The sequence below is a fragment of the Chionomys nivalis genome, chromosome 20 (assembly GCF_950005125.1).
Source record: "Chionomys nivalis chromosome 20, mChiNiv1.1, whole genome shotgun sequence".
Lineage (NCBI taxonomy): Eukaryota > Metazoa > Chordata > Mammalia > Rodentia > Cricetidae > Chionomys > Chionomys nivalis.
The window spans coordinates 46,913,201-46,940,180 of NC_080105.1; the positions used below are offsets into that span (position 1 = coordinate 46,913,201).

At 41.1% G+C, this 26,980-nt stretch overlaps 1 protein-coding gene across 1 annotated transcript in view; it reads right to left on the minus strand.

Moving 5' to 3' along the window:
• Kcnu1 (potassium calcium-activated channel subfamily U member 1) overlaps positions 1-26,479 on the minus strand; it is a 65,740-nt gene extending 39,261 nt beyond the window's left edge. Inside the window, 12 exon segments of the mRNA XM_057752343.1 lie at positions 1,515-1,620; positions 4,426-4,536; positions 5,625-5,716; positions 7,230-7,400; positions 13,565-13,640; positions 15,723-15,798; positions 16,817-16,928; positions 18,503-18,593; positions 19,589-19,650; positions 22,348-22,467; positions 24,115-24,305; positions 26,422-26,479. Coding sequence (XP_057608326.1) covers positions 1,515-1,620; positions 4,426-4,536; positions 5,625-5,716; positions 7,230-7,400; positions 13,565-13,640; positions 15,723-15,798; positions 16,817-16,928; positions 18,503-18,593; positions 19,589-19,650; positions 22,348-22,467; positions 24,115-24,305; positions 26,422-26,479 — 1,266 coding nt within the window.
• Positions 26,480-26,980: the final 501 nt, after the last annotated feature.

The following is a 26,980-nucleotide window of genomic DNA, read 5'->3' on the forward strand; positions in this document are numbered from 1 at the left end:
GATACCAAGAAGTCAGTTTTGATCTAACACCATACTTTACTATTCACTTGGCCATTATTCATTATTTTTATCCTTGGTCTTACTGGAGTTTCTACTATTTTTCTTAATGTCTATCTTATCAAAGACATACCAATATTTAACAAGGGAAGTTGATGAGACCCAAGGAACCCATGGTTAAGACCATATTTGGCTATGTAGCCTGCTGGGGGAGAAAAGTCATCAGCAGAAGTCTTACCTAGGTGTGAATACTGCAAGCTACAATAATAACTGGCCTAGCAAAGTAGACCTGTGGGTGTAATAGAGGCATGAATGCTGCAGGAGTGACCATCTCTGATTGGATTTGGGGCCTGGGAGTAGAAAGAAACTCAGGCCTGGTACTGCTCAGAGGAGAGGCACTAGGGAAGAATCTACTAATATTACTTTGATAAATGGACATACTATCAAATCAGTTTCTAAATATATTATCTCTATACCCATAGATAAGTGTAGTTTCTCATTAGAGAATCTTCTTTATGTAGTGGACAGCAGTCAAAACAGAGACTAACAACTGGTCAGAGTGCAGAGACTAAGTGTCTGTTAAATGATTGGCTACAAAGTGGGCATCTGTGTCACATCCCTTTCCTCCAAGGTTCAGAGAACATAGCCAAATTGGAAAGACTTTTTTGAGCCAAAGGTTGAGAAGTTTGTAGACAAAACAGTATATTCTGGACATGACAGGACTGTTGCACCTACAAACTCACAATAGCTTTGCTTGTCTGCATAAAACCTTCACAAGATCAAGCCAGTCAACATTCCTGCATGGACTCGGGGGGGCACACAAGTCAATAGTTGAAGAGCTATTGACAGTTAATGGCTACTAGTGGAGGGAGTTAGTGTTTCTTATGAGTGCAGTTCCTGGTAGGTTGACCATGCTCCCATAAAGAGTTTCACACCCATATGTATATGGGCAGCACTAACTGGGCTCGGTGGGTTATAAAAAATAAAACAAGAGCAAGAGAAGGACAGAGAAAGAGAGAGACAAAAGAGAGAGACAGTGAGAGAGAGATATCAAGTTGGGTAGGGGTTATGGGGGGATCCAGAAGATGCCGAATGGGGAGAGGAGTGAATATAGATAAAACAAGAAGTATGTATACAAAATTCTCAAGGAATAAATAAAATAAAGGGCTGGGGAAGACTGCAACATACACTATGCAAATAAATGTTTTGAACTAAATATTTTTAAAAAATAAGACATAAAAGAACACACACTTTTATTATCTATCACTTTCCAGACCCCTTAAGTAATATAATAAAATCTCATAGAGAATTTGATAGAAGAAAAATTTTAAAGTAGGATAGATCGACATTGAGGTGGATTTGCTATGACTCGAGGAGGATTTGGGAGTCAGTGTTCAAACTGTGGAAGCTGTATATTCCTCCAGTCGAAGGATTTGGACTGCTAGCTTCTGGTACAGCAACACAGCCATCGTTTTCACTCCCACCTTAGGAAAGGGACAGAAAAAGTTAGATCTTACTGAAACTCGCTTCAGGTCCTCGAACGTCAGAGCGGAGCCACATACAAACGTCGTGTAGGACAAGGAGCACTTCAGTAAGGTCTCCAATTCCAAGGACGGAGGAGCCCTAGACAAAAGAGTTCAGTGGCAAGGACAGAAACCCAGAGCTTGGCTCTGCCTGGTGGCTGTTAGCTTACTTAGTACATTTACTAAATCCCTAATGGCTGGAAGCCATCTGTATTTTGTTATACATCCACATGGCTAGAGGATGTCCATAAATGGGTCTGTAAGTCAGGCCTGAGCAATCCTAGTGACACAGAACCAAAACAATACAGACACCATGAATCAAATAATGCCCTGTAAAAATGAATCACAATGTGATGAGACAATTCCATCACTCAGGGAGATCCAGCAGTTCAGGGCTGGAAAGACAGCACAATAGTTAGGAGCATTGACTGCACTTATGGAGGGCCAGATTTCACTTCCCAGGACCTACGTAAGGTAGCTCACAACCACCTGCAAATTCTAGCACCAGGGGAGTTAATGCCATCCTCTGGCCTCCACAGGCACTTACACTCAAGTGCACATATCCACAAACATGCACATAATTTAAAATCTTAAATAGAAAAAATAAAGCATTTGCAGACATGATTTAACAAAATGGATTCGAGATATATGAAATGAATACAGACAGAATGTGAAAATTGACCCTGTCACTGGCATGAGTAATTTCAAGAACACCTGTAAATGCTAACCAGCAAGTATTTTAGTACTTATTAATTCTTTAGCCAACATTAAGAAAACCTCATTTCTTTGAAGATAGCAAAAATATTTAGTAAAAAAAAATTTACCCCCCCAAAAATCTCATATTGCAAAAAACAATTACAGTATTGGGATTAAAGGTGTGTGCCACCATGCCTGGCTCAAGGCATTAATTTTAAGTCTTTTAGTAGAAAAAAAAGGGGGGACAAGATGAATCTGATTTGACCACAAAACTCAACTACACTCTGAAAGAACAACTATCTGTAATCCTTCAAGAATTATTCAGAAAATACAAAATTGTTTTTTATTTTATTTAATTTATGAAGCTAGTATTACACTGTTAGCAAAATCACATAAAGACACAACAAAATTATCTCCCTGGTGAAAAGAGAAACAATAATTCTCAATAAAATGCCTGCAAACCTAATTCAAGAACATATTAAAAAACTTACTCACCATGATCAAGTTGACTTCATTGCAGGGATATAGGAATCATTCAACATATGTAAATCAATTTGCTTACTTCAGTATATCAATGGACTGAATTGCAGAAATCATATACTTTGACAAAACCCAATATCTTTCATGATAGAAATCCCAGGAAGATTAGGGATTGGGTCAACATATCTCAACATAATAAAAGCTAGACACAACAAGCCTATAGCCAACATCATGCTAATACAAGAAACCTACAGCCCACATCATGACAGTTACAGAGAAATCAGACAGTGATGCTCACTCTTTCCAGTCCTATCTAAAGTCTTAGCTAGACCAAGAAGACAGAAGAGGAACTAAAAGGGATACAATCAGGAAAAGAAGTCAAAGAATCCCAGCTGCTGAAAATATTATGGTGTACGTAAGAAATCCTAAAGACCCCACCAGAAAACCCCCAGAAGTGATAAACTCTTTTAGCAACATGGTAGGGCACAAAATTCACACACACACACACACACACCATACCACCACCACCACCACCACCACCACAAGCAGCCAAAACAGTAGCCTTTCTATATGTCAATGACAAATATATTAAACAAGGAATCAGAGAAATAACCCCATTTTGCAATATCCTCCAAAACAAACAAACAAAGCTGGAATACACCTGACCAAGACCAGGAAAGATTTCTACAAGGACAATTTTAAACCACGGAAGAAGATAATTGAGGAAGAAACTAAAACACAGAAAGATCTCTCGTGGTCATGGATTTGAAGAATGAAGATTTCAACCCTATTGCTGAAGATACCACATACCTGAGTCATGAGACATGGAAAATCAAGCTGGTCTGACCTGGAAGCCTTGTCCCTACTGCTAGCTTTCATGTACTTAAGTGTCCAACTGAGCCACTTAAATATATAAGTAGATATGCAGAAAATTTCTGGAAAGATAGACTCCAAACTTTTTGCACCGGTTAGGTCTGGACATGAAGTTACTTTTCTTTTTCTACATTTGATCTTAAAAGAAAGACTGAGAAGTAATTAGTTTTTTTCTGTTTTGTTTTCTATTGTTTCCTAAAATTTCTATAAATGTTACAAGTGTAATTAATTTCCTTCCATTAAAAACTCACACAACTTGGTGGTGGTGGCATATGCCTTTAATCCCAGTGTTCGGGAGGCAGAGGAAGGAAGATTTCTGTGAGTTTGAGGCCAACCTTGATGTGGGATTCCCCTCAGTATGCTATGAATGTTTAGTTAATGAATAAAGAAGCTGCTTGGGCTTGTTCTGCTGCTGCTGCTTGTTCTGCAGGGCAGACAGAGTAAGGAGAGAATTCCAAGCAGAGATAGAGGAGAAAGTAGGCAGAGTCAGAGAGATGCCATGTAGCTGCCAGAGGAAACTGACGCCCAGAACTTTACTGGGTAAGCTACAACATTGTGGCAATGCACAGATTAATAGAAATGGGTTAATTTAAGATGTTAGGGTTAGCTAGTAATATGATAAGCTATTGGCCAAGCAGTGATTTAATTAATATAGTTTCTGTGTAATTATTTCAGGTCTCGGTGGCTGAGAACAAATAAGCAGTCTCCTCCAACACAACCTGGTCTACAGATTTATACAAAATTATACAGAAAAATCCTGTCTCAAAATGCAAAAAACAAACAACAACAACAAAGAGTACTTACACATACTTCAACTATTAATTTAGAACACACCGTGCCAAATTGATGCACTTACTCTCCAAGGAACACAATATCCATGTTGATTTCTCCTGACTTATGGCGGAGAAAATTCCTAAGAAAGGCAGTCACACTGTCAACTGTGATGTTTCCACAGACCACGATGAACCTAGGCAGCAAGAAAGGGAAGAGGATCACCTGAGGACAAAAGAATGGCTCTCCCATGGTATCTGAGGGAATGGACTCCAAGAGCCGCCCCCCCCATCAAAATCTATAGATTTTCAATGTCCTCATTTAAAATGTCATAAACAAAAGCCACCTACACACATACATCCCCTGACCTATTTTAAGTCATCTCTAGGTTACTTGTAAAATAGAATGCGATGTAAATGTCATGTGAATAGTTGTCATGGTATGTTGTTCATGGAACAATGACAAGGAAAACAGTCTATGTAAGCTCAGTAGTGATGCCAAGTTTTTCCAAATACTTTCTATCTGAGGCTTCTTGGACCCCCAGAATTCAGGAGATCTGACTGTATCTTCCCGTCAAGCTTATAGAATGGCAATTAGCTTAAACTTTTTCTCAGTAAGTTTTGTCTATGGATCCTTTAGATTTTAGCAATACAAACATGAATGAATCCAAAGCACAAGGGAAACATCCAGTTCTATAGTCCTTTGCCTCATTTCAAAATGTGCATGTCTCCAAAAAAGCTGCCTTTTTCTAAGATTTCTAGTAAAGCTACCCTTATAGTCACAATTGTCAGAGCTATTTATCACATAGTAGACTTACTATGCTTGCAAAACTCTGCTCTTCACAAGTGTCATTATTTTGGGCAACTCTCTCTCTTCTATTTAGGTTAATATAAGTTGATTAAATACTCTTATGAATAGCTCTTATGGGAGTTTGCATCAAGCAGTGAACGGTTTGTATAGCACTCATTCTATCGCTATTCTCTTCGGTGAACAAACAACTTTGGCCACGTGTGTCCTCAGGTCTGTAACTAGGGCAGGCAGTGTGTGTCTACAACAAGATATGTGACCAACAGAATGAGTTTATTTTAAGTTTATTTGCATTGGTGTTTCGCCTGCGTGAGAGTGTAGACCTTGGGGTTACAGACAGGTTTGAGCTGCAATGTGGGTGCTAGGAATTGGACCCAGGCCCTCTGGAAGAGCAGCCAGTGCTTTTAACCACAGAGCCATCTCTCCAGCACACTGGAATGTCTGAAATTGTAGGAATTATAAGGAAGAGCTAATTACTTCTTTCCTTTGACTGCTTCATAGGGCTTGGTGTACTTCTTCCTGCTGGTAAAAAGCTCCACCATTTCTGGGACGCAGTTTGCAAACAGTATCTAAAATAGTAAGAAAAAAGGAAGTTCCTCAGGGCTCATTTTTTGACAGGTATTTTCAAATTATAAGGCTATAAAGAAAAAGACAAGTACACATAAATGTCTTTCATCTAGCATAGTGGTTCTCAACATTCCTAATGCTGCAAGCCTTTAATTCAGTCCCTCATATGGTGGTGACCCCAACCATAAAACTATTTTGTTGCTACTTAACTGTAATTTTGCTAATGTTATGAATCATAATGTAAGTTTTTTTTGGAGCTAGAGATTTGTCAAAGGTGTTATGACCCACAGGTTGAGAACCACTGACCTAGCACAAGGCTCTATCAGTGAGCTGCATTTTAAAAGAGAGACTATATTTTCCTGAGGTTTTTAAGAGTTAGGATTTTGACTAAAATTAGCAAATTGATGTCCAGCTTTCAAAATGATAAGCACAAATATTAGACAACTACTCTACAAATTTGTCCCTTGATAGCCTTTAACTTTTTTCTTATTATGACTTCGCACTGTTTAGACTATTAAAAAACAAAACAAGGGCTGGAGGAATGCCTCTGTGGTTAAGACCACCATCTGCTCTTCCAGACGTCCTGAGTTCAATTCCTAGCAACCACATGGTGACTCACTACCATCTGTAATGAGATCTGGTACCCTCTTCTTGCATGTAAGTTCACATGCAGGTAGACACTGTATAGACAATAAACAAATCAATTTTAAAAAACATTTCACATATGACATTGGAGAGCCTAGAGATGTGACTAAATGTGAGAAGGTGGCACTGTCATGCCAATATAAGAATGGTGGAGTGGAGCACACGGTTGTGGATTGCAAGAAATTAATAAAAGAAATGAGGGTTCCTTTGCCCTTGACACTTCCAAGTCAAATAGTCAAATTCTCTCTTCTCTCTTCTCTCTCTTCTCTCTCTTCTCTCTCTCTCCTCTCTCTCTCCTCTCTCTCTCTCTCTCTCTCTCTCTCTCTCTCTCTCTCTCTCTCTCTCTCTGTTTTTTGAGACAGGGTTTCTGTGTGTATCTTTGGAACCTGTCCTGGAACTCGCTCTGTAGACCAGGCTGGCCTCGAACTTACAGAGATCCATCTGTCTCTGCCTCCTGAGTGCTGGGATTAAAGGTGTGCACCACCACTGCCAGGCACATAAATACTCTTATCTGGAGTTTACCTGGAACTAATTACTAGTAAAGTAAGTGATTGTCATTTGAGAGAGATGGCACAGAACCAAATCTCAAATGTTCTTCCTCTTCAGGAGAAGATTTTAGTCTGATGGGGAAAAAATGGAGGAAGACGGACTTGCTTGATTCCATGTGGAATCTTCCTCCTTTCACCCCTGGAAACCAAGCAGTTGCATTCCATACCAGGGTAAATAGTTTGGAAAATGATGGATCTGGGCATCTTCTCATTGCCACATACACTAACTAAAGCAACATTCCCTTTCAACTCCATATTGTTCTCTCACCATTAACTGGATGCTTTATTTTTATACTCAAGAGGTAGCAACAGCATTCCTCACCAAACTTCCAAGGGTGATGAAAACAATGAAAGTCCGTCCTAGGGCTGTCTTGGCCACAATGTCCCCAAAGCCAACAGTTGACATTGTTGCTGTTACCAGATAAATGGCCTCAAAATATGACATAGACTGCGAGTTCCTGCCATTGAGCCAGGGATCACCAGAATTTTCCACCTGTCCAAAGAGAGATGGCAAAGGAAAGGTCTGTGAATAGAAGAGAAGGAGGAGAAGGCAAACACTGCATCAGTTTCCCTGATTCCATCCAAAGGCAAGAGCAAACGACTGTAGCTGCTGAGAGGGCCCTGCCAATTGCGAGTGCCAATCAGCAAGCCTTGTTTCCACAACTAGGATTATCATTAACACCTGATGGGGGCATGTGGCAGGAGCTCAGATTTGGAACGCCCTATGAGGGTTGCTACCTGCTTCCCTTGAGGCCCAGAACTACATCCTGGAGCCAGGGGTCTCCAGCAATCAACATTCATTTTCATTTTCTAAGAAGATGGGGATAATCAAGGAAGCTGAGCACAGGTTTTAGTGAGTTTAAGCACATGACCTTAACATCTAAGGAAAAGCAAACTTTTCCAAATAGATCCGAATGAGGTGGCACCAATTTGCTTTAAGTCATGGTATTTCATCACAGCAATAGAAACCCTAAGACAAGTAGGTACCAGGATAGTTGGGTGTTGCTGTGACAGACCTGACCGTGTTGTTTTGGGGACGACTGTGGAAAGACTTTGGAACTTTGGGTTTGAAAAAACATTGAGTGTTGAGAGCTCAGTGGGCTATTCTTTGGGAGTCTGGGAGATAAGAAGGTTGAGAGCAGTGCAGACAATGGAGGCCTGGCTTGTGAAGTTTCGGAGGGAAGCAGAGACTCTACCTGGCCTTTTGTGTGCTTAATCTGTGGTGTCTTGTCAGCTGGGACTGAAGAATTAGTAGTGGTTAACAAGAGTCCAGAGCCACTAAAGTAAACCCTTTGCATTACTAGGATGGCGGATGCTGGCTAGCTGGAGCTGAGAAATTAGAAGTGATTAAGAGTCCAACATCATTAAGGTGAAATCTTCTGGGAAGTGTATTTAGAGAGTAAGCACACAGAAACTGTGTTCCAGAGGTGGCCAAGGCTGTACCTCGGACTGGCAACCGAACTTGGCAGTGTAAGAGTACCTAGGTGTACTGGTTTTGAAAGCCTGAAGGGGTCACGGAGAACAGCTTGGGTGTGGCATGATGAAGACAGCATAGGAGAGCTATTGGTGAAAGAGCAGCCCAATTGCAGCAGAAGACCTAGCATTTTCGAGATACCAGTCCCATGGGATGACCACCAAGAACAGCAACAGTGGTGTGGAGTCAGAGCTTAGAAGACAGCTGTGTGCTGCAGAGGGCAAAGCTGGAGCAGTGACCCAAGCCCTTTGGAAGAGTCCAGAAGATCATGAGTGAATCCCAGATAACTGGATGCTAGCTATTTATAGTGTTGGAGTTTGGTTTTGCTTTTTCAGATTGTGGTTGGGCCCTGGTTCTTCCCTCCCAAAGGAGAGAAGTATTTAACTTAATTTTGCTTTTTATAGGATCCCATGGCTGAAAGACTCTGAACTTTTAAAATAGATTTGGGATTTTGAGAGATTGGATATTTTAAGGAGATTTAAGTTTTAATGTGGTTGAATTTGTGAGGACTATGACACTTCTAAAGTTATTTACATTTATGTTATATTAATATTAACATGTCATCTTGGAGATACATGAGAAAGGAAAGGTTCTAATTGAAAAGTGGTGTGTTTGCGTGTCAAGTTAACAAGGGATCAGTTGTACTGACTACTTTTATATCAATTTGACATAAACTAGAGTTATTTGAGAGGAGGGAACCTCAATTGAGAAAATGCCTCTGTATTACTGGGCTGTAGACAAGACTGTAGGGCATTTTTCTCAACTTGTGATCAGTGGGGGAGGGCACACCATTATGGGTGGTGCCATTCCCTGGTCTGGTGGTCCTGGTGCACGCCTTCAATCCCACCACTTGAGAGGCAGAGGCAGGCGGAGCTCTCTGAGTTTGAGGCCAGCCTGGACTACAAGAGCTAGTTCTAGGACAGGCTCCAAAGCTACAGAGAAATCCAGTCTCAAAAAAAAAAAAAAAAAAAAAAAAAAACTTTAAAGAGAGAGAGAAAGAGAGAGAGCAACTGAGTGCAAGCCAGTAAGCAGCACCCCTCCATGGCCTCTGCATCAGCTCTTGCTCCAGGTTCCTGTCCTGTTTGAGTTCCTGTCCTGACTTCCTTCAGTGGTGGACAGCAATGTGTAAGCTAAGCTGAACAAACCCTGTCCTCCCCAGCTTGCTTTGGTCCTGCTGTTTTGTCACAGCCATAGAACCTAAGACAGCAGGTGCACACACCAGCACACAGACATCATTTCTCTGGTTGTGATATTTGTCTTTCTTAATCACTCCGTTTTCACCATGACTCTCCACTCCCAGCTGCTTAGTTTTCCCACTCCCTCTGTGGTTTGGTTTTTTAATCGGCACACATTTCTGACCGGGCTGCTGTTTTCCCTTGCAGGTTATGATGGGAAGAGAAGTTATGTTCACTTTCACACAAGCCTCGCATCATCATCTGATATTGGGCAATGCTACCAAGCAATTTGATACTCCTTTCTTTTGCTTTCTTCTTCTTCAGTTTGTACTCTCTTCTCAGCCTTGGAGACCAGTGAGGGCTGGCTCCACACACAGCAGGGAGGGTAGATCCATCCCATCACTGACAGAGCTAGACCGAGAATCATGTGCCTACCAGGGAAGAAGCAAACACTACTGCCCCATAATGCTATAGGACACATCATTAGGAATCTTCCCTGTAATTCCAGTGAGAAGTTCTCAGGCTCAATGCAACACACAGGCGTGCTTTATTTGACCTAACGATCCTATTGACTGGGAGTCATTTTCCCTCGTGCACAGTATTGGTTTCCATCCACAAATGCCAGACTTCATTTCAAGCATCTCTTTGGGAACACTTGTCATGTATCTAGTGCATGAAGTCTCTTTGGGAACACTGGTCATGTATCTAGTGCATGAAGTTTCTTTGGTGCCTGTTCTTCACTGATGATATTTTTCTCCTCAGGTGTGTCTGTCCATTCTCGAGCCAGTGTTTTCCCACAATGCTGTCCTCCATGCTCCTGATGTGTTCTGTCACATTTTTCTTTCGCATCTGGTTCTCTTTTTTGTGAAATGGCTTCTCCTCCATAGGACAGCTTAATCTTCTGATATCTTTGAACCTACTCTTCAATTCTAGTGTTTAATAATCTTGTCAGTCACATTTTTTTTTCATTCAAGACTTTTAGAAATTGTTTTATTTTTTGACAATGCCATACATGTATACAATGTATTTTGGTCATTTTCACCTTTGCCCCATTATGCTCTCTCCCACTGACTCCCTTCTTTGTCCCAACAAGATCTGTTCCTACTTTTATGCCTTTCGTTGTTGTTGTTGTCGTCATTGTCATCATCTCAGAAGTTTTGTGTATGACTCGCTGAGGTCAGTTAGGGCTGCTTTTATGAAGATGAGTGAGGAGTGTCTTCTGCCATGGCCAAGTTCCCAGTGGCTATCCCACTGATAGTCAAAATATTTTATGACTTTGTATAAGGGATCATGTTAGATTTTTATGGGCTCAATTGTACTTGTTTAAACAAGGAGGCCACTTGGCAAATTACATTTAGTAGTTTATCACTATTGTAGTCTGTAACTACTTTTTATTATTTTATGGAATTTAAGCTTTGGAAACATAAAGATTTCTATTTAGTTTATACTCAAATTTGAATGGTATCAATGCTTAGCCGAAGGACAGTGTGAGTACAGAATGGTGAGGCAGTGGGACAACCAGAACTTGGATTTGGGGCTGTAGCTTCAACATCCTCTCAACAAAATCTACGATTTTCTGTGTTCTTTTTTTTTTTTTTTTGGTTTTTCGAGACAGGGTTTCTCTGTAGCTTTTGGTGCCTGTCCTGGAACTAGCTCTTGTAGACCAGGCTGGCCTCGAACTCCCAGAGATCCACCTGCCTCTGCCTCCCGAGTGCTGGGATTAAAGGCGTGCGCCACCACCGCCCGGCGATTTTCTGTGTTCTTGAATAAAGTTCCTTTAGTTTAGGGTTTTTAAAATTTTTTTCTTTTGCTGTTTACATTTTCAAAATCAGTTATGATTCAAAATGGAACACTCTTGTTCCTCAATTCTCCTTATTTTTTCTGAATGAATCCCTGCTGGAGACGTCCTGCATCGAGGACCTGCACATCCAGCATGCTCCTATGCTTAGAGGACTGAAGCAGAGAGACTTCAAAGATTCAGAGTCCAGCAGCACCCACGCTACCTAGGCAGCAGCTATCCTGCTATGACCTCTTGTGATCTTGAGAGAACAAGCTACCAAGACTCCTGTATTCTCCAAAGAACCCAGAAAGCCACATGTACATGAACGTTCCATAAGAGTTAGCAACTAACAAAAAAAGAAAAAAAATGAAGGAAGAAAAAAGAAGAAAAGCAAGGGCAAGACAGAAATTAATGAAATAATTAGCCAAATAAAACCTGCCTTTGGGTCACACTGAGCCCAAGAATGTCTCACTGGAAGTAAAGGTAAAGGATGTCTTAGTGGTATCTCCTCTAGAACTCTGGGATAGCAATGGTTGGGTTGTTTCTGCCTTGGAAAGAACGAGACTCTTGTCCAATGTTATCAACATGAAGATCATTCTACCCTTTCTGCTGGGACATTGCAAGAAAACCTCCATCCCAGCTGAACTGTGCAGTGGTGTGGCTGGTTTCAAATTTCTTCAAGATTCTATCAGAGCCGGGCGGTGGTGGCGCACGCCTTTAATCCCAGCACTCGGGAGGCAGAGGCAGGCGGATCTCTGGGAGTTCGAGACCAGCCTGGTCTACAAGAGCTAGTTCCAGGACAGGCTCCAAAACCACAGAGAAACCCTGTCTCGAAAAACCAAAAAAAAAAAAAAAAAAGATTCTATCAGAGACTGTGGTTATGTTTGACTATTTTCTTAATAAGCCATGCTGTAGATCTTTTTATAGTCATTGTTTAATTTCAAGAGAGAACCTCGAGTCACAAAGACTTTTACTACTTTAGTTTTGTTTTTCAGAGAACATTCTGAAGGCTTCTAAGCTCTGCACTTCAATTCCCCCATCTGATAATTCAGCTGTCCTGGAGCACTGTAGCCAGGAACCCTTTCTATTGAGGAAACCAACAAAAGCTCATTCTGTGGGGGTAGAAACAAGCCTTTCCCTGTGGATATTTCCAGAAGAATGGGAATACCCTAAAGGGTAGCCCCAAAGCCCTCTTTTCAATAGCAACTCACCCCTCCCAGCAACTATCTAGGTTTTTTTGTTTGGTTGAGGTTTTGTTGTTGTTGTTGTTTTGGTTTGGGTTTTTTGGGGTTTTTTTTGTTTGTTTGTTTGTTTTTTTCGAGACAGGGTTTCTCTGTAGCTTTGGAACTAGCTCTTCTAGACCAGGCTGGCCTCGAACACCCAGAGATCCGCCTGCCTCTGCCTCCTGAGTGCTGGGATTAAAGGCGTGCACCACCACCGCCCGGCTCAACTATCTAGTCTTAATAAGACTGGAATTCTTTCATTGGCTTTTTTTCCCCCCAGTGCTGAAGATAAAAACCTAAGGCCTTGACAGGCAAGTGCTCTACCACTGAACTACACCCTGGCCCTAGCTTCATTCTTTCACTTTTACATATTTACTTAAAAATTAAGAATCCCCAAACTTCCATGAAGATTTATCAATAAACCTTATGCAAAAGCCAAAGGCAACCTGTAAGCCCCACCTGCAAAAAGCCCAGGCAGCTTCCTGGAACGTTGGGAATTGTAGTTCTTGGCAAATAACAAAGCCACATGGGAAATAAGGTGGCTGTGTGATTTTTGTCTTTAAAAAGGTCCTACAACACACATCTTGCATCTCATTGACACTCACTGGGAACCCAGGGGTGGTCCTGATCAGAGTCCATTTCTCTGGTCAGTATTCAAAGCTTGCTTCAAATTTGGCTCAAAATTGTGGATCTGGTTTTTCTTTCATGACTCTCAGGATTAACACTTACCTATGTGTTAAAACTTTAGATCTAATGAAAATTTTCACTAGAGCCAGATTTTGGAGTATTGAAAGATGAAACATCTCTTGTGGTGGGAGATGCAAAGATTATGATAAATATGATGGTGGGGAATGAAAGTAAAACCGAAAAGGTGAAAGTAAAGAAATAAACCTCTGGTCTGGTTCCTCTCCAGTTTCAAAGAAAGGATGCTCATGGAATACCATTTCGGAGTGCAAGGATGCTCACACTGGCGGATGCCATTGGAGACTGCGATGATCTACTTACCAGGTGAAGGAATCCTGCAGCTGTGAACCAGGTACTGATAACAATTGACAAGAGTTTAGAAAGCTTCACTGAATTACTGAAAGGAGAAGGAGAAGTGTTAGGTTTCTGCAGGCAGGCTCTCAATAAATACAAACACATTGTCCACCAAGAGCCCAGCTTCTGCTCACAGTGTGGTCCACAGACTGGAAGGTACAGCATCACTTGGAGCTCTGCCCTCACCTATCAGTCTGCATGGTTACAGGGCCTCTTCTGTATCATTAGTGTATGCATTAAGAGACTGAGAAGCACTGCTGGAGACTCGCCCAGTGTCGTGTGTCTCTTCCATATTTGACTGCATCATCTACTAGCCTGGTGTGTTAAAGGCATACATGGTCATAACCTTGTCTAAAGTAGTAGAACAAAGGGCAGGAGTGACTAGATGTGACTAGATCATAGGAACGTACTGTCACACTACATACCGGGATCAGAGAGGCTTACGTCCATCCGTCAAGGAAAGCCTAGAGTTCAGCTGAAACAGCTGTGGCTTCTGAGCTGGCCATTTGTCAAGTAAAAACAGTGTTTCCAGCTTTGACTTCTTTACAATGCATACTTAACGTTGCGATGCACTGAGACTGTAATATTGACACTTCTAAGAAGAATGTAGCCGTGTGTTGAAAGAGACAGTTTGGACTTTTATTATCTTTTGGAGATATTTAAGTTGCACTATTTTTATTTACCTGTAACGCTGGAATTTGAACCCAGGACCTTGTATATGCTAGGTAAACACTCCCCTATTGAGCCACACCCTAAGCTCATGGCTCTACTTCTCTAAGCAACAGTTCACTGCTGCTGATGGATAGCACTCATGCTCAGGGGAACTGTTACATCTCTCACATGAAGAAACGTTTATTTTACTAGCAGCCAACAAGAGGTGATTCTTTTTCAATTGATTACTTTTGTTATTTCATAATTGTACACATGTATAAAATGCATTCTGAGTACTCTCTCCGGCAACCCTCACTTATCATCCTGTTGATCCCCACCCTACCAGTCCCTTTCCCAGATTCATGACTCTTGCCCCTCACTCCATCCGTGCCTGACTGGGCAAACATCCACGGCTGCTGTGGCTGTGTCTTGCGGAGATGGCATTTACAGCCTTTCTCTCTGTCTTCTGGCTCTTACATTCATTCTTTCTGCCTCCTCTTCAGCAACATTCCCTGAACCTTAGAGGGGATGGAATGTGGGTCTTGTTTAGAGCTGAATGCTCGTATTGTATATCACTTCCTATCAGCACTTTGTCCAGCCGTGATCTCTACACTCACTACTGGTCACTAGAAAAAAATGGTGTCTCTGATTAAGGCTGAGAGTAGCATTTGTCTATGGGTCTAAATGTACGTGTTTAGAAAGTAGTTTTACATTATGAAATATAGCTAAACAATAGTGTTCCATCCATGTGCCTTTTGCCACCCCCCTTTAGTGCCTGTATCCCCTGGCATGGGTTTTTAACCAGGTTCACAGTGCCAGGCATGGATTCCCTCCCATGGAGCAGGTCTCAAATCCAAGCAATATGCTATCCCATGATAGTACCAGTGCTGCACCAGTGGGCACATCTTGTCTGGCAAGTTGGTCTTACAGCTGTAGGATCCACAACTAGGTAAGGCCATTGATGCTTTGTCTAGCAGCTTGCACAGCCTCTTCAGGGAAGGACTCTGAGAGCCAGCCGGCAGAGGGGAGGCTTTCAGCTTGGTTCCAGGCTGATTTCTGCCTTACACACTGAGGGGTGTGTTGTCTTCAGCAACTGGATCTTATCATCTGCTCCTTGTGGAACACCAGGAGAAATGACAAGAGGCTGTATTGTCTGGGCCTGTGACTATTTTTGTTTTGGGAAAAGAGATCTGGAATTAAAATCAAAGCAGGCTTACATACTATAATTTTTCAAAACAAGGGATAAGCATAATCCTTGTAAAAGGATAATCCTCTTTACAAGGATTGTCAAGGCTTCAGCCAGGGTGCTCAGCGTCACCTGGTGGAAGCGAGTGAGTGAGAGCATAGATGCTGAGGGATTTCCCAGTTTTCACACTGGAATTCTGGTGGGACAGGGGGAACTTGAGGACCAGTTAATGTTTTCATTTCCCAATCTAAACTTCTGAGCTAGCACACCAGGCAGTGCTGCAGTTACCTGGTCCTGATGATCTTGAGGATCTGTAGGATTTTAGGGAGTTCGAGCAACCGCAGAGCTCTCAGAAACCTTAAACCTACAAAGCAACCAGGAGAAAGCAGCCTGAAATAGAATGTGATTGGGAAGCACGCATTTTACTTTCCAGAAACCCTTAAGTTTAATGATGTGATGAATGGTACAGATTTTAGGACATGACCTTCGAATCCTGGCTCTGAAAGCTAACTACTATTGCCTAGGGTGCCCACTTCTCTAGTGCCTCACCCATAAAATGAGAATTTTTATAGGACCCACCTTACAGCATTGTAGAACTGATTTCAAGCGTCTAGACACTGGCCTTGCACAACAAGCACTATTCACTTCACTCTAACCCTACTGTGGAATTTATAGGAAACTTTACATGGGTCCCTTAAGCTTTTGATTATTCAGTTTTTCAGTACTCCTAGTTTTACTTTATATAGTTTGTAAACAATATCAAAAAATAGAATTGGTATGTATTTTATAAACAATAAAACAAAATTATATAAAAACCGATTTTTAAAAGCCCATGCATTGTCAATATACCCACCTTAAACACAAAACAACTACTGAACAATTTTCAGACATGTTACAGCATATCTGAATATGATGATTGACCTTGAGAAAGCAGGGAAGGTCATTCTTTGAGTCTGTATGAGATCCCAGCACAAGGGTCCCTGGGTGCTGGAGCCTTGCCCCCTCTGGTTGTAGATATAGTTCTCCCATCAAAAACTATTGGACACCTGCTGGGCGCCAGGTACATTGCCACATGCTGGGATCGAGAAATGACTTCTGACCATTCTGGTGGTGACACATCCCAGCATTGGTGAGGCAGAGACAGGCGGGGCTCTGTGAGTCCGAGGCTAGCCAGAGCTACATAGTGACAGCCTATCTCAAAATAAAACAACAAAACAAAATATGTTTCTGCAAATATAGTACAAAGCTCTACAGTCAAGAGCGGGTTCTTTGAAATGGCAGTGAGGTATTTAAAAAGAAAAATAAATATTCTAAATGAATGTTGAGTTGTTTGGGGCTAAAATATCATTGGTACTGATCACTGACTGCCACAGCACACTTACCTAGCCAATTAGTCTTCAAATAATAAGAAATAAAGGTTGGTGGGATAGTAAAAATGTCTACAATTGAATTCATCTCCAGCCAGAACTTGACCTTGTCTTCAGCTGCCCAAAACTGAAATAGACACAAAAAACCCAAATTATATTACCCTTGGGATTTTTTAAAAAGATTTTAAGATTATTTTACATACATAAATGTGTTTGTGTGTATATAGGCCTTTGTGTTTGTATGTGCACCATGCGCAAGGCTGGTGCCGCAGAGGCCAGAAGAGGGCGTCGTAGCCTTTGGAACTGAAATTACAGACAGCTGGGCACTGCCATGGAGGAACAGGGAACTGAATGCAGGTCCTTCTCAAAGTGTCACGGGCTCTTCTGAGCTATTTTTCCAAGCTCTACCTACCACTGAGAATTTTAAAATGACTGTGGAGGACAACTATTTCCCAGCTATATTTCATTCATTAACTGAAGTTTTATTAATCTCATGCTATTTAACACATATACAGATGCATACATACGTAAATACACAAATGCATACATGTTGCATAAAGAGATTGGACCTTGGTCTGAGCATGGTGATACACAACTTTAGTCCCAGCACTCAGGAGGCAGAGGTAGGTGGGTCTCCATGAGTTTGAGGCCAGCCTGGTCTACAATGAGAGTTCCTGGCCAGCTAGAGCTATACAGTGTGACCTGTCTCAAAAACAACCAACCAAAACAAAACAACAGTGAGAGGGAGAGAGAAATCATATTTTAAATGAGTGTTTTATTAATGAGCATATATATAATTATTTTACTTAGCAGGCCCTAACTCTCATACTTAAACACTTTGAGCTTTCAACTGCCCCTAGAACTTTCTGATATGTCTATATATACAATATGTGTGTGTGTATTAGTATAAGATAAAATTCTATATATGTGTATATCTCATTTTACATATCTGTGTGTGTATGTCATATACATAGAGCTTATTTATGATGAGTAATGATATATGGTTTAAGTCAGTTGCCAATGAAAAAGTTTGCCTGGTCATTGTGTTTTCTGACCTTCTGAATTTAGATTTAGAACATTAAATTCTGATCTGGAGATATGGCTCAGTGTTTAAAAGCACTTGTTGCTCTTGCAGAGGACCCAGGTTCAGTTCCTGACACCCACGTGGTGACTCAGAACCACCTGTAACCAGTTCCACAGAATCCCATGCCCTCTTCTGGCCTCTGTGGGCACCATGGGCAAGTGGCGCACAGACATACATGCAGACATAACATGCACACACATAAGATAAGTAGAACTTAAAAAAGAAAAACACTTGAAAAACAAATAAAAAATATACATATAAGATGGCGCACATGCCACTAGTATAACAAAGACATTCAAGGTCTACTTGCTTCTGACTGTTAGAAAAGCTTCCCCCGTGGGAGGCAAGAAGCCAGTAAGGACTGCAGACATGCTGTTTAACAGCGGGGTCACTCTCAGTTGTGCTGGAACTCTGGACCTGGCTTACATGTTCAAGCCCAGAAGATGTAGGCTTTTGGTTTCATTAAGTATTTAGCAACTTAGGGTCTATCTTTAGAGCCTGAGAACTGAGAGAGATTTAATAACTGAGGAACAAGCTGGTCTCTTTACATTGCTTCAATTTGTGTATGTGTCGGTGGGGGTCGGGGAGATAACTTATCATTTTATCTAGATACTTACCCTCAACCCAAAATAAAAAGTAAAGAAAACATTGAAACTCAAATCAACAGGGATGGTTTTGTCTTGATGTGAAGAACACTTTCGAACGGGGCTGGAAAGAAACGGGAACATTTTGCAAAGATGAACGTTTTAAAACCTATGTCTACAGAGCAGAGATAAAGGCAGGGTAGGCAATGTACATATTCAACGTGAGCCATCCATTCAAGATGCATGTTCACATGTGAATGGAACTATTCCCCTTTGAGAGTGGAGCTATGAAACAAGCGAAGCGACTAGACGATGCACAGTAGGAGCATGGCCTATTACAGAGCTTATTGGTTCTGTTTCAATTTTGTAAGCGGGGATTCAGAGCCTGGGAAATTATGCGGTGCTTTGTGGTTGAAAAACCATCTCATCAAAAGTTTTCAGCTTCTTTAGCTACCCCTTTGAGATAAGGCTACTCTAGATAAAATGAATGGATCTGAAACAAATTTAAAGATATATCCTAAAAGATGTGTGAGAAATTTACAAAGCAAATACTACCATTTCCCTGAATTTTCTAAAGTAGCTTGGCTTTTGTAGCCTGTGATCCTTATTTTTACCCCAGCTGGATAGTTGATATAAATCTCAGAGGCTTGGCATGAAGTTTAAATTAGACTTGGTTTAGTTCTTTAAAAATATCATTCTAGCCTTGAGAGATATAAGAAGAGAGTGACTTCAAAGAATGGCTCCAGGGTTGAAGTCTCTGAAGCATGAGGGACTCTGAAATACCCCAGGACTTCTTTCTCAACTCCTGAGGAATTCAAAGTGACAGTTGCAAGTTCAGAGTCCCCGGAGCACAGCTGTCCATCCCACCCCAACACTAGCAACGGAGGTGGCAAAACTCAGGGCAAATTGCAAGCTCTTATCACAGATATGGAGTTAGTGCTCACTGGGGGGCAGCTACATGGCTGCCATTTTGATTAGTTTCTGTGGAGGGTGGGGGTGGGGAAGAGTTGTGGGGATGCACCCGTGCACATGTAAGCAAAACTGACATCCCTGAAGAGAAATTCTAAGGCAATTAAGTTACTGATAAAGCAAACAAGAATGACTGTGGTTTCTACTCACTCTCTTGAATTGATGAAATAGATTATGAGAGAGCCGATGCTTAGTACAAAGACAAGGATTGCCTAAAACAGAAAAGGACAGGGACAAGATACTATTTTATTGACATGGAATAAATAAGCCCACACAATTGTGTTTTCTATTTATTTTTTTAAAGGGATTTATTTATTTATTATGTATACAACATTCTGCCTCCATGTATGCCCACACGCCAGAGGAGGGCACCAGATCTCATTACAGTGTGAGCCCCCATGTGGTTGCTGGGAATTGAACTCAGGACCTCTGGAAGAGCAGCCAGTGCTCTTAAGCAGTGAGCCATCTCTCCAGCCCCTGTGTTTCCTATTTTACACGAAGTAAATATTGTGTATTTTGATTACTGTGTACAGGGAAGGGGGGGAGGAAATGGGTTTTCCCTTAGCTCACCTATGGATGTGCAGCACTACATTCAGCATTCATCTGTGCCACAGTTCATTCATTCAGTCATTCATTCACTGAGAAAAAGTGGATGAAGCTTTACATTAAGTCAGTGTACACCCATTTACATCACTTTAACTCTCACACGCTTCAGAATAACCAAGGTAAGCTTCCTGCTTCTCCTAGAGTTTAGCAAATGCTTACTGAGTACTAAGCATGGATCTTGTGCTCCATTTCATGATAGAAATGAGGGCTAATAAATAACAGTCTTGGACTTGACTGGCCCATGATGTATCCGTAGGGACATTTCCCTACCCACGGAAACTGTTCTGTGAGAAGAGAGTGTTTTTACTATGCCAGTTTGTCTGGTACGTGAAGAACACCCATCCAGTGGCACACAGCCAGGAAGCTGCCTACTCAAAGCCTCTGTGATCTTTCTCAGTTCAGCTTTAGATAATTATGACTCCGTCTGATAATTTCCGAACCACCAGGTTTATGTCTGGTATGGTGGTTTACACGTTTAACCCCAGTACTCAAAAGATAGTGGGAGGTGGATCTCTGTGAGTTTGAGGCCAGCCTGGTCTACTGGTGAGACCCTGTCTTGAAAAACAGATTTTCAATGTTTAGTCAGTGTAGTTTTAATGATCAAATTCAGAATTTTATTTACAATGAAATTTTCACTCCCTTCCAACTCAAATGTTGCTTGGGTAGGCCTCCTATGTTCTTTTCTCCTAACCAAATGTTTGTGTCTGTATTAATGGGTAGTTTTACTTTATTGCTAGCTAGGCTCATTGTGGCTGCTCAGTAGGAGGCAGAGAGGTCTTTGGGCTCACAGAGAAGCACCAGGGAACCTGGAATATTTAGACACTGCCCAGCTACAAAGAGTTGTCACATAGCCACTTCTGATCTGCATTTGACTTACTTTGTGCCTCAAGGAAATTTATATCTTTTTTAAATTGCGTACATGGGATTCAGTTCATCATCACCAGAACAGTTTTCTCCAAACTGTGCTGTGCTTAAGTATGCCTAAAATAACAATGGGTGTCGACATGTGTAAGTGAATCCCTGAGAGCCCAAGATAAAGGGGGTATCAAATATTTATTGGGGAACACTCACGAACAACAAGGTAGAGAGCTGCTGTGGTCCTCTGCTCTGTGAGCCCTGGAAGCTACAATCAGATCTCCAGTCATGACACAAGAGAACGAGTGAGCTCCTCCTCTCTCTTAAAAGCCATTACGTTCACAGACAGATCACACCCCTAAGTCTAGTACACCCAAAAGCTATTGGCTGATCTACACAGGACAGCCGACTCTGTCTCAATTGTTCAAAGACAGCCTGGTCTACATAGGGAGCTCCAGGACATACAATCCTGTCTTGTTTTGTTCTTGACTCTTTGAGACAGAGTGCCACTACATAGCCCTGGCTGTCCTGGAACTCACCATTCAGTTTAGAGAGATGGCTTGGCAGTTAAGAGTACTTTTTATTTTTTCATGGGACTCAAGTTGGATTTCCAGCACCATTCAGGCAGCTTACAGCCACTTGTAACTCCAGCTCCGGAGGCTCCAACCACCTCTTCTGGTATCTGTGGCCACCTCACATTTGTGACATATACACAGACACATAAATAAAAATTTAAGAAGGGCTTGGTGGCACACATTTTTAATCACTTGGGAGGTAGAGAGGGGTAGATTGCTAAGAGTTCAAGTCTAGCTAAATCTATATACAGAGATCTAGGATAGCCAGGGACACACTGTAAAGATCTTACCTCAACAATCTTACCAAAAACAATCTACAGATTCCACACAATGCCCATCAAAATCACAGCAAAATTCTTCAAAGAGCTCAAAAGGACGGTACTCAACTTCATATGGAAAAGCAAAAAACCTAGAATAGCCAAAACAATCCTGTACAATAAAAGAACCTCTGAAGGCATCACAATCCCTGACTTCAAACTCTACTACAGAGCCACAGTACTTAAAACAGCCTGGGACTGGCATAAGAACAGACAGGAGAACCAATGAAACCGAATAGAAGACCCAGATATCAATCCACGCATCTTCAAACACCTGATTTTTGACAAAGAAGCAAAAAATATCTATGTACACGGCTCTGTACTAATAAAGCTTTCCTCCTAGTGCAGAGGCCAATAATAAGCATAAATCTAAGTAAGCTTGCTCACTTAGAGAAAAACGAAGCAGAGCGATGGCTAGAGAGCCCTACACACATCGCCTGAATGTAATGAAGATCGCCATGGAAGATCACACCTACCTGTGTGATCAAAGCACAGAGGGGACTATGATCATGTTCACTACAGTTCACTGGTACGAGAAGAGTGGAAGTGAACTCACCAACACTTGCCCCACGACGGTCTGTGCGGAAAGCAACAATTCTATACGATTACGAAATACTCTTTGAAAGTAAAGTCTTCTTAAAGGATTACGTTCGATCCTCCCTAGTGAGAATAGTTCCTGTGAGCAAGAAAAAGGAATGGCCAATGAGCTGCAGTTCAAGAGGAAGGAGTCCTCTTTAGGTTGAGGTGGCTCTTCATGGTATTAGTCAGAAATCATTTTACCTTACCCAACCCAGGAAATGAACACTATGAAGACTAAACATTTCCTGGAGCAGTCAACTAAAGAGATGTCTAATGCTACAAACACACACACACATGCATGCACACACACGCACAGAGAGCATATTAACCATACCCATTAATCCACAGAATATCAGAATTCTTTCCCTGATAATTTTATAGCATTTTTTAAAGTCTTGTCTTCAAAGTTTCGTTTATTTTTATTTATGTATATGGGTGATTTGTCTGAATGTAATATCTGTGCACCATCTATGTCTCAGTGCCCAGAAAAACCAGATGGAGGCATCAGATTCCTTGGAACTGGAAATACAGACAGTTGTGAGTCGTCTCTTTGTGGGTGCTGGAAATTGAACCCAGGTCCTTTGGAAGAGTACCCAGTGCTCTCAACCCCTGAGCCAGCCCTCCAGCCTTGTTTAAAGACTATAAAGTCTAAACAATTGCAGAGTAAAATGGCTTATCAATAAAATCTTTAAACTTCAATACTAGATATTATCAAATACAAAAATATAAAATCCATATTACTAATAACTTTAACACTTTACACTTACTTCAAACTATGTTACTTTATGCTACCTTAACATCAAGAGATATATTTAAGCAAAATTTGCATTTTAGTTATGATGCACACATAAAATGCATTGTATTACAAAAAGCTACTATAATCTATTCTAGGAAGAAACAAAGTTTAAGAATTAAAAATGAAAACAAACAACAGAGGGTTTGATAAAAGTCTTCCATTGAGATGATTGTGGTGGCACATGCCTTTAATCCCAGCATAAAGTAGGCAAAGGCAGATGAGTTAAAAGCCAGCCTGGCTTACATAGCAAGTTCTTGGCCACCTAGGGCTACAATGTGAGACTGTGTCTCAAAACAAACAAACAAAAAAACACAACAGTCATGTGGAATTGAAGAGAGGTATTTCAAACTATTAATATGTCATCTTCATAAAGCATCACTTGTTCCTATTATCATTTGCCAGCAATTAATCCCAACATCAACATTTGCAAGCAAGTTAAGCTACAAAAAATATCTAGGTGTTTGTGGCTGGCACACATAAACACATAAAGCACATTAAGTGTACACATACAGACACATATGAATCATGCATGAAGGATATTGAAAAATAAGGTTGAGTTGATGTCTTGTGCCTCTGTAGCTCCCTTATATATAGTAGTTAACAAAAGTCTCTCTTTGAAACAGGGTCTCATGTAGCCTAGGCTGACCCCAAACTCACAGCAATGCTTCTGTCCAAGTGAGGGGATTAACCCATAAAGTACCACATTTGGCCTCAACTGTTAATGTTTACACAAGTTATTTCAGAACAGAGACTCTAGTACATTCATCATCTTCCAAGCTCACTAAGCTTTCTATTGGTGGTCTTGGGCCCTGCTTCCCTCCCTTTATGTAACATCGGGCTCATTAGTCTGAAAAAAATCAAGGAAGGCCTGAACTGCTTGCTAAACAGAGACATACGCCAAACTTAGCTTCAATCTTTACACACAGATGTCCCAGCAAGGAAACTGACCAAGATTATTCCTGTACCCCTGAAGGTTTGGCATTTTTTTGAGAAGTTCAAGATTAATCTGAAAGCAAGTAAGATGATAAGTCCCCCGAAGAAAGTCATGAAGGAGGAGAGAATAAATGCTGCTTGGATTTCGGTTGTGCAGGCCATTTCCTCCAATCCTCTCTCATCTAAATCATTTATGTTTGAAACATCTTGAGACCACAATGTTGGGCTATTCTATGATGTCACGGTCACCTGGCAACAGTTCCAGGAGGTACACTTCCTTGTATTGCATCATCTTAGGACTGGTTGGGAAAGTCAAAGAGAAGTTCGAGGGACCAGAAACCTATGTGAAGGATGTGTGTGGCCAAACTAAGGATGATGGGAAGGAGAAGGGTGGAGTTGAGAGCTGTCAAAAGAAAGAGTCCTCCAACCACTTTGGTGAAACCAAGACCGCACTTAACTGCTAAAACATGGTAGGGCCTACCAAGGGTAGTCAGTAGATGGGGATTCTAGACTCCATTATTTTATCTGTGAGTAGAATAGGAATTATACTCTCTGGAACTGTGAGTTGCTGTCTACCCATTTCAATTGACTTGTTTAGTCAAAGAACTTCAAATTTTGTTTTTGATGAGATACATCCAATGATCTCAATACTAGTCCTGCATCTTTCTGAGACCACAGCACATTCTCAAGAACTTCAGAAAAAAAGAAATTCTTAAAGATTTGGAGTTTGTTTATGCTTTTAAAAAGTTGTAGGTAAACAGTAAATATCTATATCTAAGCCACAGCATGAAGATTGTTATTAATGTTGAAATTTGTAAATGCTTGCTGAGAGAGTACAAGAGTAGACTCTGGGTGTTCTGGACACACACCGACACATGCACACACATCCGCACATGGTAACTATAAAATGATAGGTGTGTTTGATAATGAATCATTTAAATATGCATAAGTTGTTCTGTGATATTTTGATTGTGTTCTGACAAATAAATCTTGCTTGGAGTCAGGAGGTGGAGCTAGCCACTAGCTGACCAAAATTAACCACAGAGGTTTGAAGGACGTAGACAGATAGGAGACAGGAAGTAGTAAGGTGGGGCTGAGACAATGAGTTCAATACCCAAGGACCCAAGTTAAGAGTCTCTGACCTCTACATTTTACCATGGCCTCTCTCTCTCTCTCTCTCTCTCTCTCTCTCTCTCTCTCTCTCTCTCACACACACACACACACACACACACAGAGAGACACAATCACATACAGTTAGACCGTTTAAAATTTAACTGAATTTAAAAAAGAAAAGATGCCAGTAACCATAGTAGTCCTTTTCTGAATGGAGAAGGAAAAGAGAGAAGGAGAGAGGTGGTGAATTGTTTGCAGAGCTGGAGGGATTGCTCAGTGGTTAAGGACACTTGCTGCTCTTTTAGAGGACCTGAGGTTGGTTCCCAGCAGTTACACTGGGTGACTCACAACCACCTGTAATTCCAGCATCAGAGCACGCAACACCTATGGCCTCTGATTCATTTATTATAAACATATATGCTTCCACGATCAAGTATGTGCCCACATGTGAATGTATATATATATATATATATATATATATATATATTCATTAATATATAGTAAACTAAATAAGTAAATATTTATTTTCCAAATAAGCCTCGTGTGTGTGTGTGTGTGAAAAAATTATTTGGAAAATAAAGTCACATATTTAGCCACATTATTTTGTCAGTCTGCTTCTGCTTAAGTTGTAATTATATTATTTTCATTTCCTTAACTTTCACCATTTAATATTTTCAACAATATGTTGTCAGGCAACTGAGCCATCTTTCTCCTTAGTATTCTGCCACCAGAAGGCTAGCCTGGTCTACATGATGAGATCTAGACCAACCAGAGCTCAACAGTGAGACCTGTCTAAACAAATTAAAAAGGAAAGAAGAAAGGGATGGAGGAAGAAAGGAAGGAAAACAAATACAAAAACAGGCTAAGGAGACAGAACAGAGAGTTCTCAAAAGAAGATCCGTGAATGGATAATACGTTTAAGGAGGGCAACATCATTAGCCATGAAAGAGATGTAATTTAAAACTGCTATAATTGAACCTGCTCAGAAAGTCCATCTCCAGTGCAAAAGGCTATCCTTAAGAAAACAACAACACATTCTGAATAGGGAATGGGCAAGGAGAAACATTAATTCATAGCTGGTATGAGTGTAACTGGTGCAGCCATTATGGAGATCAGTGTGGAGGACTATCAAAACCTAAATTACCATCTGACTCAGCTGTACTGTTCCTGGGCACAGACCTAAAAGCACTCAATCCTACAGCAGAATACCTGTGCGTTCATGTGCACTGCGGCTCCAATCATAAGAGCGGGGAAACGGAATCACCATAGACGCCCATCAGCGGCTGAATGAGAATAAAAATGTGGTGCATATACACAATGGAATTTTAATCACCCATAAAGAAAAAATATGCAGTTAGCAGGAGAACAGACGGGACTGTAAGGTAGTCTAGTAAGTAATGCAGTCTCAGAAAGACAAACACCATATACTGTCACACGAATGTGGATCTTGGCTTCTAGGGTTTTTTGTTTTACATTATTTTGTGTGCATGTGTGTGTGTGTGGATACATACACACCCAGACACATGTACAGAAGTCAGAGGACAACTCGCGGGAGTTGGGTTCTCTCCTTCCTGCTGTGAAATGTTTCACTCTTGGCTTTATGAGGGGCCCACCACTCTGTTCCCAAATAAATCAGAGGCTTATTCTTAAGTTATGAACATCCAGCCTTAGCTTGGCTTTCTTGTCAGCTTTTCCTAAATTATCCCAATTACCTTTTGCCTCTGAGCTTTTATCTTTATTTCTGTATAACTTTCTTTACTTCATTCTC